The sequence below is a fragment of the Parasteatoda tepidariorum genome, chromosome 7 (genome assembly GCF_043381705.1).
Source record: "Parasteatoda tepidariorum isolate YZ-2023 chromosome 7, CAS_Ptep_4.0, whole genome shotgun sequence".
NCBI classification, from domain to species: domain Eukaryota; kingdom Metazoa; phylum Arthropoda; class Arachnida; order Araneae; family Theridiidae; genus Parasteatoda; species Parasteatoda tepidariorum.
The window spans coordinates 18,279,165-18,296,145 of NC_092210.1; the positions used below are offsets into that span (position 1 = coordinate 18,279,165).

Below are 16,981 nucleotides of genomic sequence, written 5' to 3' on the forward strand. Positions count from 1 at the left end.
TGCACATGCATTTGAATATAAATTTCTGAGATTTTAAATCTGTTATTTTACCTTAATTTTAATTAAAAAATATTTTAAAACCTGCTGATTACCTATAGTATAATTAAATTTCAATATAATGCATGGCAACTGTTGGTAGTTTTGAAGTTTATATATTTTCTTGGCAAACTTCAGTTTTTGACGTTTTTGACGGGTTTTTGACGGTTTAAACCAGTATTATACCCTTGTCACGTCAAAAACCACTTTTTGACGTCAAAAACCCAACCCTGCATTTAACAGTATGAACTTTCTTTACATTTTTCTTATACTATTCTTATTTGAGAAATTTGTTAAATGGAGGAATGTGCAAAATTTCCTAATATTTTAAAGTGCAATGTAAACTTTTTTTTAAAATTTTTTTTGTAGGGTATATTTCTACACATTTATATGTATATAACTATACATTTTCACATTTCTTAACTTCTTTGTACTCATATGAAATAACTATGTAACATTGTCTTATTAACAATAAAAAGCAAAGTATATTGACATTGAATATATTCTTCTTAATCTTTATAAATTACTTAATTTCATTGCTCTTAAAGTTTTAAGTCTTTAATGTTTTATTGATCAGAAACCACATTTGTTTTTGTTATCTTTCATAATAAGTCAAAAACCGGTTACAATTGTATTGCTATTGAAAAATGTCTATATTTAAAATTATATTGTTATTAAAACGTGATTCTCAATAATTTATTATTTTTTATTTCTTATTTTATATCTCAAGAAGAGGCTTCATTGAGTTTTTTTAGCTCAAAAGTTATTGAGCTCTTTTCTTATTTTTTATTTCATATAATTTCTTTTCTGTACCCAACTTGTGGAGAAGATCCATATCATAAAATTAAATTTTTTATAAAATCTGTAAGTTCTAAACTATTTGTGTAAACTAGGTTAATGCTATTTTGTTTATGGTAATATTTTAAATATTTACAAATTATTACTTTTTGTTGTAATGTTAATTATTATAATAATAGTTTAATTTAGGAGTGCTTATGAAAATATTGTAGTATGTAATTCTGCTGACAGATCTGAATTCCACTGACATCTCTTTGGAGCTACATTTCTCTTTTTCCTGTAAAGTGTGTGTTTTTGTTGTCTTAAGTAAAGGAAATTAACTATTTTCATTTAATTTCCTTTACTTTGTGTACGAATTCAATGATTTTTCTGTGAAGCATCTTGCTGTTATGAGAAATACCTGTCTCTTCACATTTGTCTTGTGTAATTTCTGCATGTAAAACTGGTGTTCGTGCAATTGAAATTATGCTTGAATGTCAATTTATCTTTTTTATTCCATATGCCAGATAGAGAGCGAAATTTCATTTACATTGCATCAATTTATTTTTAGTTTTGAAGCAACTTTTATGAACTACAACTAGTTCCTTAACTGCTGCTGGCGTATATATACGTCTCGGCCAGATGATGTGTTAACTGCCGCAGGCGTATATATACGCTTTCCCAAAGTACGATGCTTTGCATTGCGCTGCTATAAATAGAGCTACATCCCTGACTTGAGCATGCAGTAAAATGACCTTGAAAGTGTTTGCAATGAATGTATGTATTACCAATTTCGGAGGAGGGGAAGGGGGAATGATAAAGGGATGTGTTGGAAAAGTTATATCATGATTTTTATTGCTTGTGTGTTTCTATTTGAGTAAGGTCGGGTTTATTCTTTCGCTTTCGTTTCCCGTCTATATTCGTTGAGAATCCCGCTATCAGTGCAATGAATGTGATGTTGGTTTATGTGTCCAACCATGTTTCAGGATTTATCATACACCTGCTAAGTTTCAACATCTTTTAGATAGTATTTTTATTCTTTAATTTAAGTTTTGCATTTTCTTTTTTTCCTTTTTCTTCTCTTGTGAAAGTAAACTGTTTTTAAATTGTAAAGTGTGCATATTTCCCCCCACCTCAAAACACCGCATAACAAAGCGCACTTGAGCGAAAAACGGTGGCACTGGGGAGTGAATCACGTAAATTTTACTCAGCAGATAAGGGATTAATGTTAAGAATCTTTTCCAATTGCTGTTTTGTTATCCTGATAAAAAATTTTGTCCTGATTTTTTTTGTTTTTGCTTTTTACCCTGATATTCCTGATTTTTGTGCGCTAAAAACATATTTTAATCTATTTCATGTTCTGTATTCAAAATGTTATAGATTGATATCATTGTTTAAAAGAAAGTTTGATATTTTTTTCTTACATTTCATAACATTATAAAATTATATTGATAATATTGTTTGATAGCTCTTTTTTTATTGTAGGTTTATACCAGTAAGTGCTCAGTAAAAGGCTGTAAATTGAAAGAGGTAAGTGTTATATTTGATATAAATTGATGTTAGTTTACAGTAATTTGCAAAATTATGAGCTCCTAAGTTAATTTCCCCCCTCTTATTTCTGCTTTATATTCGTTTCTTTCAGATTGTTCGTATAAACTGTAATGTTTGCAATAAAAATTATTGCTTGAAACACAGGCATCCTGATGATCATAAATGTTCAGAGCAAAAAGTCGTATCTCCTGCCCAAGCTGCTGGGTAATTTTTTAAAATTTTACTTTATTCAAATATTTTGCTTTCACTGTTAACACGTTGAATGCCACAGTAATTTTACATGGCTTGCTCGTCTGGCCACACGGTAAATAACTACAAACTAAATTTGCAAATATAAACAGATTTTGCTAGTTTATGAAAGGTTTAGCATGACATATCTGAAAGAAAGTGGTGAATTATATATGCCTATGAATTGTTTAAAAATAGTGGTGAATAAAAATCTACTAAATTGAATTTATTAAATTGTGTAGAATCACAATAATTAAGTAAATTTTGGATAAATTTTCTGCAATTCCATAAAAGAGTGTAAATTTTATAGTTCTATATCATGTTATACGCTGTCAGCCAGGTGTTTTTCGCGGCCTATGTGAAAGGTCAGTGTCAGCCACCGGTGATTGATGTAGCCTAAATGGAAAGTCCAGTGTCAGCCACAGATGACTGACGCGACACTCAACATGTTAAGTAGAGACAAGTTGAGATTTAATTTATGATTGAGTCCAAGCAAGCCTGATTTAATTTAATGTTTCAGTTCTACATGTTACATGAAATAAATACATTCAATACTTAATGACACCTGTGTTCCAAATGAATACAAACATTATAACATGAGGTTACTAATAATGTTAGTACGCAAAGCTTCAGAAAATATTTAAATATAACTCATAAATACTGAACTTATTTTGATATAAAAATTATTCATTTATGCGTTTACTTCGATAATTTTTAAGCATTTTGCTCCCAGCATGTGATGTTACACAGGTTACAAAGAACCTTTTTTAGCTAAGTAACATGCATCTAGAAAACTACAAATTCTAAGCAAAATAAAATTAAGAATGGAAATATATCTTATTTTAAATTTATAACAAACCACCTATTACAATATTTCACAAAGGGAGTGAATAATATCAAAACCTAAACACGCTTCAGTGTAGGGTGCATTTTTATCAGTAGGACAAATGGCAAAAAAAGAGATAATGTATTTAATAGAGGTTATTCTATTGAGCCTCTGTTGAATTATATCATCCCTGTTTTGCCATGTAATATATAACACTAGTCAACAGTGGTTTTGGTGCCAAGGTTTTTTGAGGTGATTTCATATGAATTTGATGCCCTGAATTCAAATACAGCATTAGTTTTTGCCTAGCAGCTCGGGTTTTTAAGATATAACATTTCAGTGAACTATACGTTACATTATTTTAAATGAAATTCATTGTTTGAACAAACAAACTAAACACGTAATTTTTTTTCTATTATACAAATATTATTATATACAAAGAAAGAGAAAAGTCATCAATTAAGCCAATTACTCACTAAACACTTCGGAAACTTCTTTTCGGAGAAATTTTAGAATGTATTTTGGCACCAGCAGTAATCTGCCATCATGGGTATCCCATCTCCCTTGGTAGCGGTCCACCATAATTTTAATATCCTGGCGAAATCTTTCACCTTGTTCCTCACTAGTGTGCCCTAAATTATCAGGTAAATGGTCTAAGTGGTTGTATAAATAGTGCACCTTAATGCTTGTGTTACACCTTAGGGATCTGAAACTATTGAGCATCTCGTTTAATAGTTCAACATAGCTTTCAGCTTTGTGTTTGCCCAGAAAATTTCTGATAACTAACAAATCAAGTCTAAGCTTGATTCTAGTAATATTTAGTGGGCAGAAATAACAGTCAACGAAGTGATATTTGGGTTCTCTCCAAACCATTGGTACACCAAATTTCAGACATTACCTTTTCTCCGCAGTCAATTGTCGTAAATGCTCCGTACAAGTTTCACAGACCCGATGCGGCTCCCAGGTTTCATCCATATCACCAAGCCTAACACCAACAACAATCCAAGATAAGCTCTCTTTACGAAGTCACTAACAGCTTTTCTGTTTTCCGGAAACATGTATTTTCCACAAACGCAGCAAAAGACATCAGGATGATGTACACAGTTTCTTCGACTTGAACTCCTTTTATTTCTATTCAGCAACACAAAAACAACAATCTACGTTACAGGTTAAATTTATAAAAACTCTTTACTAAACAGAAATTTCAAGCGACGCCAACATTGATCTCTCTGCACGGTGTGAACTCACACACTAATCTCAACTACAGCTGAGGTTTTGAAGGTAACTTCAGGTACAGAAAATGATTGAATTTTATTCATCTTCTCGGATTTTTCTGGAACTAACTGGATGGCAGACGGTTAATAAGAAAGTTAAATCCTACATATTAACAATCTGCGTCCAGTTAGTTATATTTGCCGTAGCGTTAGTCTTCTTTTTATAACAATTTGATTAAAGTAATAGTATTTATTTATAAAATAATAATATTATTTCATAAATATTATTTTAATTTAATTGTTATGAAAATGAGGCTGACAATGGTACAAATATACAAGAACCAATCCTTGTATAAATTTTACGGCATTTATACTTGGAAAGTATTGAATAGAAAATAGCATTGATAGATAAGTGAAATTATCTAAAAATATAGATCTGATAGAGAAAAACTGATTTCATATTTAGATTCAACAACCAAAATATAGCTAAAATCCGTTCTAAAATCCCAGGCACCAAAAAGAAATTTTTTTTTTTGTTGACCAGTGTAATATTACTTTTTTCAATGACAATTTTAGTATGCTCATATAATTAAAATCTTTGCAATTGAGTAAACTTTAAACATATTTCTTATTTATATTTTATCCCCTTTTTTAATTTGTTATTTTTATACATATTTTTCAGTGCTGCTGCTCTTGCCAGAGCCCAGAACACAAGAAAGCCCATATTTCAGTGGTTTTCTAGTCAAAGCGCTTCAACTGACCACAGACGTAATGTTGCTCCTCTTCCGGAAGTTTCTGTTACAACTGCTGTTCAGGGCAGCATGGTAAATTTTTAAAATTTGTTAAATTAAATTTTTCTATTTATTTGCAAGAATTTAAATGTAGAATTTATTACCTGAAAAAAGTTGATTTTAAAAAAAATTGAGAACTTTTTTTAGATAGTAAACGTAACGTAGATAAAGGTTAACTTTTATAACTAATTTTTGAAGGGTGTTTTTAATTTTCAAAGTGTTGATTTAATTTTCAAAGTGTTTATTTAATGATGTTTATGTTTTATTTAATTATAATAATTAAAATTTTGGAAAATGTCGCCCTCACTAGGCACAGAAAAATAGACAGCAGTCTTAATACTTTGGAAAGTTGAAATACTTGAAATTTTTCTTTAAGAAAAGGAAAAAAAAACATAAATTATCCTTATGTTGGTATCCTTGTGCATTAATTTAAAATGAATACTTGAATTTTAAGTTTTTCTGATAAAAACTATTTTAGCTACTTAAGAAAACGTAAAAAGATTTTAACATTAAGATAAAAACTGAAAATAACTTAAAAGAGTATAGATTCCTCCTGTTTTAACTGGTATATAATATATAACAGATATGTAATTTAATTTGAGAGATAAAATCGAGTGAAAAAAGTATAATACAGCTTTTTGGATAATGTTGAAATTTCAAGAATTATTGGTTAAGCATAAATTTTATTTTTTAAACTTGCATGGCTTGATGAGAATTTAAAATTTTTGTTCTTTTCCTACAAAAAATATTCAGTTATTCTTGGAGGGGTTTTATGTGTGTGTTGCAAATGACTGCTGCAGTGGACTATAAGATTCAAATAAAATTTTTATTTTGATGTAAGAAATAGTAAAGCGTCCTTGGCAAACTGGAGAGGAGCGGTTGACCCGCATTATTCTCTGTACAGAGAGAGAACGAGAATGTGTGGTTATTTCCCGCGGCGCGTGATGAACGCCACTTCCACCCTCTCATGATCTTTTCGAAGATCATGCATGGGTGTTAACTTTATTTCTTACAATTGAACATATTTTATTAAGCGTTAACAATTCTTAAATAATAAATAACATTTAAAAATTATATTTTTATAAAATTATCTTAATATAAGCAGGTTTTAGTACTGTGTGTAAAGGAGAAAAGAAAGTAAGCAGTAAGAAATCAAAACTTTTGAGTCAATGTTTTTGGGTCGTATTCTATTATTTAAATATCTTCTGCTCAAAATAACACATTTAAGGCTAAATTCTCAAACCATTAAGATTGAGCCTTAACACATAAAATTTTGATCTCTTGATTAAAAGCTGGAGAAAAGTAATTTTGCGTACTGTATATTGTATCGTCACACCAATAAATGACTTTTGAAAATGATTAGGTTAATTAAATTAAATGATTAAGATAAGAAAATGATCAAGTTAAAAACTTTTTTTACCTTAGACTGTTTCCCTCTCGAAATATTTAGTTTAGAAAGGTTATGTTAAGTAAGAGAGAGTGCATGTTAAAACAAGACTTTCAATGTAAATGACCCTTTGAAGGTTAGTTAAAAATCTGTTGATTTTAAATTCATAGTTCTTTAATAAATTATTACAATCTTAAAAAAATGCTATGATTTCTGTATAATATATTTTACTGTTTCATTATGTTTGCATTACAGTTTATCTTTTTCTTCATTTTATTTATAGACAGAAGATGAAGCTTTAGCACTTGCACTACATAAATCCTTAAATGAGAATGCACCTAAGTAAGTTTATCTTAAGTTATTTAAGAACTTATTGCGTGATATTTTTTCTAGTTGTAATCTAATTAACATCTAAGATATAACTGTAAATGATTTTTTTTTGTAGGCAAATATGATATTTCAATTAAATTAATAGTTTTAAAATTTCTTTTCTGGGGAACTATTTCACTGTTGATAGAGAACTATATTTTATTAGGCAATATTTATGAAAAAAGGAATATTTTATGAGGTTTATTAAATTATTTATGAAGGAATAAGTTATAATAAAAAATGTTTATCTTTTGAAAATGGCTCTAATAATACATTGAAATATGCAAAAAGTAAAATTAACATAAAGAGGCTTAAATTTTCTGAATCTGCTGAAGAAAAAAAGTGTGTTTGTTCAAAAGCATTATTTTTCATCTAATTTTGTATTTTAAATTATTATCTGTTCTGAATAATTAACTTCTGTTCCAAATTTTAAAATACAAATAATAAAATAAAATAAAAAGTTTCTAAGCATATACCATTTACTATTTTTTACTTTGAGCACCATCCATTGATTTCTTTGTTTAGTGTTAAATTCTTTTTTATTGCATCTTACATAATAAAGAGTCAAATTTCCTCATTATTGCTTCTTTCTATGAAGAATGTTGTGAGATATATTATCACTTATTTTAATGTGAATATTAAAGTGCAACGTAATTAATTGGATTTAAATTTAATGCAGTATGCACCATAAAATTCAGAATTTATTAAGTCAATTATTTATCAGTATTTTCTACTGTGTAGCATTTTTTATAATAGGATGTAATTTTAAATGTGCATTACTTTTGTCATTATATTAATTACTTGGAGGCTTCGCCCCCTGCTCGCTGGTGCTCGCCAACCCCCGGAACTGCTTTCGCAGTTCATTTCGGATTGCTTCGCAATCCGATGATCGCTTTACTCGCTCATTGGATACGTTCTTAACGTCTAGCTTTTGTATACTTTTTTGAACACTGAAGTTCCGAAAACTTTTCACTGTAGAAAATTCTAAACCTGTGCATTTCAATATTAATTTGAAATTGCAAACAGTTCACATATTTTTCTTAATCACACTATTCTAAATTTCAGTTGTTGAGAAAAGTAACTGTTGTAAGTTTTGTTTTAAAGTCTTTCCCACCAGAGGGCTAAAACCAAGTGTTGTAAAACAATATGAAATAGTACTGACCGGCGGATGTAAAGCATTGGCTTCGATGAAGATAATTTTGTGAGAATTTTTTTGATAATTCGGTGAGAATTCACCCGATTAGGTATATGATGCTCACTACGTGCTCTTGCGCGGCGAAGCCTATCGATTAAAGCGTTTTATATAATATAGATTAGCCATATGATGCTCACTACATGCTCTTGAGCGCCGAATCCTATCATTTAAAAATGAAAACTGTTGCCAGCGCGAGAAAAGAAATATCCGTTTTATTGATACATACGTACGTATTAGTGTTTTATATAATATAGATTGATTTGGGATATTATTAAAATGGGATATCACAACTTTAAAAAATAATATTTTTGTCTTTTAATTGAGAGAATAAGACATTAAAACTTGATCACCCATATGAAGATGTGCAAAGCTTAAAATAGAAATAGTTATCTTTATTTATTTTCACATTAAGGAAAATGGGAAATTATGTGTTTTAAATAGCAGAAAAGTACTCAATTATTGTCAAAAATTTAATGAACTTTATATTTATGGGATATTGAAAAATGAATATTTCTTCACTTAATTAAATATTTTTTTTGTTGCATTCATTAAGTTGGTAGCTCAATTTCTTTATAATTATTAAATTGTATTTAGTGGAAATAATATGCCACACAAAATTGCTATTAAGTATGCGTTTTTTCTTCTTATTAAATCAGTGGTTCCCAGTTTTTTCTGCTATGGAACCCTAAACTTTTGGCCAAGAACTAAGTTTTAATAAATAAATTTCTTTCGCAATTTCAAACATATTAATTAACAAAAGGCTCTTAATAATTTTAAAAATATGTAATGATCTAAATTATATTAATTATTTTTAAAATATTTAGTGAATGAGTTTAGGGAATGCAACTTTTTCACCAAGTTGTTTTATCAATATTAGTTAAAAATTGGGTTTTGTGTCAGACAATTGAATTCATTGGTCATGAACAGCACCTAGTCTATTTTTTAGTTTGATTTTAATGCATGCATAAGCTGAAAGTGAATGAGCTGAAATATAGTTTAAGCAAAAATGAAGAAGAAAGGAAATAAGCATTGAAACTGGTTATCAGAGTTGAATTTGGTTATTTTTTATCTTCATTTTTGGATTTGATTTATTTTTATTCGATGCAAAATAGTACTTGAGTTTTTCGTAAATCCAAATATGCTTTTCTTAATTCATTATATTGTTATTAGAAAAAAAAATTGTTTTGAAATTTTTCTTCTCAAGCTTTTCAATTAAATAATTTCATAAAAATAATGGATAATTTATAAGATATAAATTTAAATACAAGTTTCGAAGATCATAGATAGGTGCATAAAATTTTTTAAATAAATTAAAAAATTCTCTAATCTCATGATATCTTCGAAACCTCTGGGTTCTGCTGAATGCCATACCTTTGTGTCTATAACAGTGACTCGCATCTCGTATTGTATTTGATACCAAGAGGGTAATCAATATGCGTTCTAAACACAAATTGTAAAATAAGGACAACATAATATAGCTGATCTTGTAAGTATTTTACCCAGATAGCCCAAACAAATCACTTTTTCTCCCTCTTATTCACTGGAAAAATGGTGGATACGAAAAAAAGCATCTTACAAATTTTCTTAGGAAAGTCCTTCAATTCAGAAGTTTGGCTTCAGCTGTAGTTGTTTTTGCTCATTATTAGTTATATTCTGTTTATTATTTGAAATTTGATCTAAGGCTCCTTAATTTTTTATCTTTATTCTCCAAATTAATCTTAATAAATTTTTTTCTTCTTTTCCTACATGTTTTTTTTTAAGAATAATTTGAAGCATCTTTAGTCTTTAGGTATTTAGTGCATCTTGATATTGATTTAAATTACACTCACATTTCCTTCTGTTTTTATGTGTTTATCAACAATGTAAACATTAACTGTGCCCAAGTAAACTTTTTATCTTTATGAAAATATGCCGATCTGGAATGAGGTTTTTCTGCAGATTTTATATTTCCTACATTTTGTTATTGTTTAGATAGTAAATGAGCTTCTGCTTACGACTGAATTGCAAAATTTCCAACAAATATTATTTTCTTTATAATTTACTTGTTACTAAATTATTGACAATACATATTCTTGTTTTACATAGCATTGAAACCTATTTTATATTTTCAATAAAGGATTAATGAGTTTATAATTTTTGTTGTAGAAATATTCAAGAGCAGGAAGATATGCTGCTTGCACAGGCTTTGGCCCAATGTGATGATTCTCAGAGAGTGAGTTTTGTCTTTTTTTCATTTTAAAGAAAGCTATTTATTAATGTTAATGCTAAAACTTTTTTATTCAAGTTTAAAGTGCCTTTGTTTGGGTCTAAGTGTGTGTTGCAAATACTAAAAATTTGGTGGTAAATTATTAATTTTTATTAAAAAAAATTGTGTTTATTCACTAATTAAGGATTTTAAAAACATCTTTTTTTATCGATGGTTTTACTCTATTTAAGTAATGCATTAAGGGATATTAAAGTTGTAAGGACTCTTATTTTAATTTGCTTCTGTTGTCATCGTTGAGTGATAAAGAGGGAATTTTTACTTTGCATATACCATTGCCTTGTTACAAATCATGTGGTTTAAAATTTTGTCAATAGTCGTTTTATTTATATTTCTTTTTCCTCTTTTTCTCTCTTTTTTTTGTATTGACTTTTTAGACGATTTTTTACTGAAAAGTGCAAGCCCGTGTGGTAACATTGTGAATGATCCTTCTTTTCGTTATTGCTCCTAGAGTTAGGCATTTTTAGTGATTTTATCCTTAATGCATGCTAGCTTTTAATTTATTTTAATGCATGTTTTTTTTTCTCTCTCATTGTAATGATTGTATATTGTCATATCTCATGTTAAGTACTTCTGAAAAATAACAATTTTTTGAAAGTAAAATTAAGTAGCAAGTTAAATTCATAGCATGCAGAATTATTTTATTTTGCATTGAATCTTGTAAACGGCTTACTCGAATTCTTCAGTTCGTTATAGAAGTTATAGTTTTAGAAGTTATAATTTTATTTTTTTTTTACATTCAATCCTGAATTTTTAGTCTGAAGTTGATTTTTGTTTTTATGTCAGAAATGATTGAGGAAGAAAGTGCTATCTTTCTTGACTTTTCAACTGAAAATTTGTTTTTCAGGTATCTTTACATGTCCAAAACACCATTCCCCCCCCCTGTATTTTGTTATTTAACCAAATTTCATTTAGGAAATTAGACTTGCATAGAGCTATACAAGTGAATCTAATCTGAAGCTATTTAAAAAATAAATAATGGCAAGGTTTAGTCTTGACTTTTCTTCCTTTGTGTATCTGAAGATTTCTTAGCATGTTTTTCAACTCCTCATCTCCTTTCAATTAAGGAAATTTTTGTTCTATTTTGTACAAGAATTGACTTTTGTTTGATTTAATGAAAATTTCAGCAAAATTAATATGTTCAACAGCTTAAGGTCTGGGGGGTCTGCTTGTTATAGGATGCACCTTAAAAAAAGTTGAACTTTAAAGAACAGAAATGCTTCTTTTTTTTGTTGTTCAGCAATATTGCAAAACATACATACGAAAATACATAAAACAATAGTTTGAAAATGAAATGCTTATATGTAAAAATTGAAAAAGAAACACATAAAAAGGACAATTTGAGAAAGGAGTACTATTACTTTTTAATTTTCTAATTACGGATTTGGAGGCATTTACCCATTATGAAACTGTACTGTGCTTTTTCCCTCTATCTCAAACCTTTGAATTTGTTTTTTCTCCGAATCAGATTTTATGGACCCTTGGAAAAGCTTGAAAGTGTTTGATTGGTTGTGTTATTATATAGTTAGTTTCTTTTTTGTCAAATTTCAAATAAAAATAGAGGAGCATTATAATTAATAAACAGAATATTAACCTCAGATAAAGTTTATGAATGTTATTAATATTCAGATAAAATAATCTACTTACAAGGGCTTAGATAGTTAAGAATGCATTCTTTTTCGTGTTAACATTGTAAATTGATTTAGAAAATCAAAATTTTAATTTTGTTAAGTAAAACTTGCTAAATTTTTTCCCTTCAAATTTTAGCTGTATATTTATTTATATTTTTAGCTGAAGTTTACTTGACATTTTTGTAATGCCTTTTTACTCTTATTAAAAATTGAATATTTTAGAATGCTTGCGCAATTACATTAAGTTATTCGGGTGCGTAGCATTTTTAAAAAGTGCTTATTTTTCATTTATGTTTTTTAAAAGCCCTTAAAGATGCTTTTTTTTTATTTGGGGTTTGTAAAAAATGGTTAATTTTATTTCGTTTAAAAAGAGATTTTTTTCTTTGCTCTGTCGATTGCCGTTCTAAATTATAAAAAATGCATGATTTTCACATTTTTCTCTGCAATATTTATCAGAAACTAGTTATTTTATCATGGTTATATAAAGTTTTTGAAAATGTTGCATTTTATTAATTTTACTTTTAACGATAGAAAAACTAATTTTTATTACTGCACAAATCTTAGTTATGATTTTTTTTTTGGAAAGTAGTACAGAAATATTTTTTACTTGCTTAAAATGTTCTTAAAAGGTGATCATTTTTTGTTGAAAAATCTGGCTACGCTCCCCAGTTATAGTTTTAACAACATTAATATTTTAATTTTCTTTGAAATTTCATAATATTAGATAAATTTTGTAAATATAGTTGATAAAGATCAAGAATAAATCTATATCAAGAATATCTTTTACCCAAATAAAAAGTTAACTAAATTGTACTGAGTTGTTTGGATAAAAAGTTTTATTGGTAATAGGCACAAATTATACAAAAAATGAAATTATGTGTCATTTTAAAAATTCCATCAAGGCCAATTTCTACCCATATCTAAACAATAAACAATTTAAATGAAAAACAAATTGTATTTAAAATGTAAATAAAACATTTATTATATTTTTTAATTGTAATAGAGCAAATGGTGTAGTTAAGAAAACAATGTTTTGAAATTACAAATGCAGTTTTTCCAGTTTATTGTCAATATCTTAACTGTCTCTGTTTGAAATAAAGTTCCTCATTCACAAAAACACATTCTAAAATAACTAACAGGAATTTTGATTTTAAAATTATAAGTTAGCTTACAAAATGTGCTCCTTACGTAAGAAAATGTGATACAAAAAGGTAAAAATTCTTTTAAAAATTATTGTTATAATTTTTTTTAAAATTCTAGATATAATCTATTTTCTTAAAATAAAATATTAAATTTTCTATTAAATATTGTTTAATATATTTTTATATTTGTTAATATATTAATATATATGTGCTTTTCTAAAGTGTTTAAAAGGGAAGGCAAATTTTATTTCATGTAATTACAATTAAAAATTGAAACTGGATTTTTATTTTTAAAGTTTTTTCATTGCTGGTCCTTGATTTGTATACTTAAATGTATGGTCTTAGTATAAAAATTATGAATATTCAGTTAATTATGAGAGGAATTTTTTTTAGTTGGCTTAGGCAAAAGTTAACATTTTGAAAAAATCATCCACATTGGCTGTGATGTATAATTTATGATTATTTTAAACATAATTTATTTGTGTATATGTAAAACTTATTTTATCACTTAAGATTTTTTAAGCTTTGCTTTCAATAAAAATAATCTTTTTGATAGCTTTATATTATAGTTTATGTTTAGTTGTTATTTAAACTATTTTTTTTACTAACTGTTCAAATCTGTTATACTTTTACTAACAGCCTCAAAATCTCACCACCAGAAGAAATACAAAATTGCGAAGTTGATGATTCTTGAAATATAAGCATTACTTTCTGATCTTTTGTATGCAAGAATGTTTAATTTATTAGTTTTTGCTACTTTTATATTCCTGAAACAATTGTACTATTAATTTTTTTCCTATTTTTGATTTTTAGTGAATAAATTAATTTTCAATTTTTGTTGGTTTTTAATTTTGTTTCCAATAGAATCTATTCCAAATAATAGAATAGATTCTAAGTTATATTTAGAATTATTAGTGTTTGATTGAAAATGAAAATTAGTAGAAACCTAGAGAAATACTTATCGTGAACATATAGATATGTAATTGTAAAAGTTATTTCCTCTATCATTTGTAGAGCTCTTTTACCAGTTTAAAAATATCTTTCTTACTTGTGCAAACTTTAATTTACACAAGCTAAATTGATTCAAATTATTTTTTATTTTAGCAATAATTTTCTAACATTTTTCCAAAATGTATTTTAAAGTCTTGTTTATGTAAACTTTAAAGTACAGATATGCATTTTAGAATCATTATTTTAGATTATTTATTAAAAGCTGAGTAAACTCTGCCAATCTGATCTATGCAAATAATTGTATACCTGGTTTAATTTCTAAGTTTTGCATCTGAATCATAAAAGATGTGTTCCTGATACCATGCCCTAATAACACTATGCACTAGCAAGATAATAATATACCGTTTACCTCATTTATTGTTTATTAGATCTGAAGGGTAGATGATTTATTAAATTGTTACTTCCTGTTCTTTTTGTAATGTTTGTGTCACCAATCCTTTTTTTTTTGTTAAACTTTCCCTAAGTACGCAAACTAACTAATAATATAAACTATACAACTAACTATTAATGACTAATTTTGTTATGTAGTAACAGCCAGGTTGAAGTTTGAAAAAAAACCCCAGATAGTTTTAATCTTTTGTTTAGGGCTAAGCACAGAGCTAAAACAGTGGAAGAACTATGTTAAAATCGTCAAAAAGGAATAGAACTTTTTTCTTTCTTTCAAATTTAACTTATTAAACATGTGGACACAGTTAATATGAAGTTTTTCTTTCTTTGTACTACTTTTCTCTTTAGTAACGTCAAAACTAATTTGTTTGTAGGAAAACAGTAGGTTAAAGTTATTGAAAAAGTAAGAACTAACATACAAAGTTCTAGAAATATGTTAAAGTGATGGAAAAGAGTGCAGAAAATTAATTTATCTCTTTACAAGCTATTAATAACTAGTTATAATTCTTATTTATCTGTTTTGCTGTATTCCAAGTATTTAATTAAACATAAATCACCTAAATTATATTGCTATTTTTATTTTTTTCCTCTAAAAATGTTAAATAATTTTTATGTTGAGAGGAATATTTGCTTAAAGCAAATATTAAGCACACTGAGTTTGCTAAATTGTAAAATATAACTAAAAACTCTCAATTATAAATATTTCTGATTTTTTTGTTATTAATACTCTTGAAAATATTTTGGTTGTAATCAGTAATGGCAAGTTTCTCCCCAATGGTAAAAACGGAGGAGAAAATTGCCCTGGAAGAAATAAATTTCTTCCACCCCAAAGGAAATTCTTTTTTTTTCTTTTCTCTTTTTAAATAAGCATTAAAAATGTTAATTTTTAAAAATCAGTTTAAATAATAGCATTAATTTCAAAGCTATTTAATGCAATTTTAAATGAGTGAAAACTAGAAAGCAACAATTAAGAAGAAAGAGAAATTTAACCAATTTGTTAAGAAATTAATATAACGGTAGTTGCCCTGTGTTATCCCCATGGTTTAGATTAGCCCTAAAATAGTTCCTTAAACTTGTGCAATTGTTCTATTAACTTTGAGACATGCATTGATGCTTTTCGGAATAGATTTTCCACAGTAATGTGGAGAAACTCCATTATGTGCTCTGGATGCTATTACATATTTTATGTGAAAAAAAAAAACAGGATTCCCATTGGTCAGAGAACAGGGAAAACCCAGAATTCTTAGAGAATTTTATTTTAACTAAAAAAAATCAGGGAAAATTGCAATTTTTTTCCCATATCATACCGGGAAAATAACCAGTTGTTGAATTGTCAATAATAGTAATCAGTTACTGAGATAGGAGATAAATAATTCTAACATCTATAAAATTATTTGTTATAAAAATTTCACATTTTAGTCAAACTGACATGTTTTTATCCTCATTCAATGATAACACAAAAATCTGATCTCACAAAATCTGATATTTGGCGTTACAAATAAAAATATTCAAAGTTGCTTGGTATAGATAAAATACGACTGGATTTACATTGAATTTTTTTTTTCTTTCTGAAATTGAATGGGGACCTTTAAATTAGCACATTAAAGCCCAATTTTATAATTCTATAAAGAGCTATTAAAATATATTCAAATTTTAATTATCTGAATTTTATTACAATTTTGTGTTTGTTGCCTTTCTCAATAATCCTCTTTCTTTCAGAGGCAAACTCCGAAAGAAAAGAATTGTTGCCTATCCTAGTGACGTGATCTTACAGAAACTATATCTGTCCTGTTTTAATTCTTCATTGCTTTTATTTGTTAATATATCATTTTTCTTCTCAATCTCAAATGCTTGTTATATTTTTTGTAAATAATCTAGAATTTATATATTTGATGGTTGTCATTGCTACATTTATTAAATTTAATAATCATTAACTAATTTTGTCTTTCTTATCTAATCTGTTCTGATTTTATTTGTTCTATTATTTTTTAATGAAAACTTATCTTCTTAAACTGTTACCTGCTAAATGGTATTAACTATTTTTACCTATTCCTTTTAAAATGTTATCAGTAAAATTTTTTATGAAAAAAAGTACTACATTGTTCTCCATATGAGTGAGAATTTCTTTGGTAGATACACACATAAAATAGTATAAGAGGGTAATTTAAAAATT

General features: G+C 27.3%; 1 protein-coding gene across 2 annotated transcripts in view; it reads left to right on the forward strand.

Moving 5' to 3' along the window:
• The window catches only part of LOC107439364 (AN1-type zinc finger protein 2A), a 47,303-nt gene extending 30,561 nt beyond the window's left edge, over nucleotides 1-16,742 (forward strand). The window contains exons 4-9 of one of the 2 annotated variants that reach the window (XM_071183134.1): nucleotides 2,299-2,343; nucleotides 2,456-2,568; nucleotides 5,315-5,456; nucleotides 7,094-7,152; nucleotides 10,520-10,586; nucleotides 14,050-14,246. In XM_071183134.1, the coding sequence (XP_071039235.1) occupies nucleotides 2,299-2,343; nucleotides 2,456-2,568; nucleotides 5,315-5,456; nucleotides 7,094-7,152; nucleotides 10,520-10,586; nucleotides 14,050-14,094 (471 nt within the window). In that variant the 3' untranslated portion in view covers nucleotides 14,095-14,246. Of the gene's footprint in view, nucleotides 1-2,298; nucleotides 2,344-2,455; nucleotides 2,569-5,314; nucleotides 5,457-7,093; nucleotides 7,153-10,519; nucleotides 10,587-14,049; nucleotides 14,247-16,527 lie in introns of those variants that run through there. The other variant, XM_071183135.1, reaches the window with a different exon arrangement.
• Nucleotides 16,743-16,981: the final 239 nt, after the last annotated feature.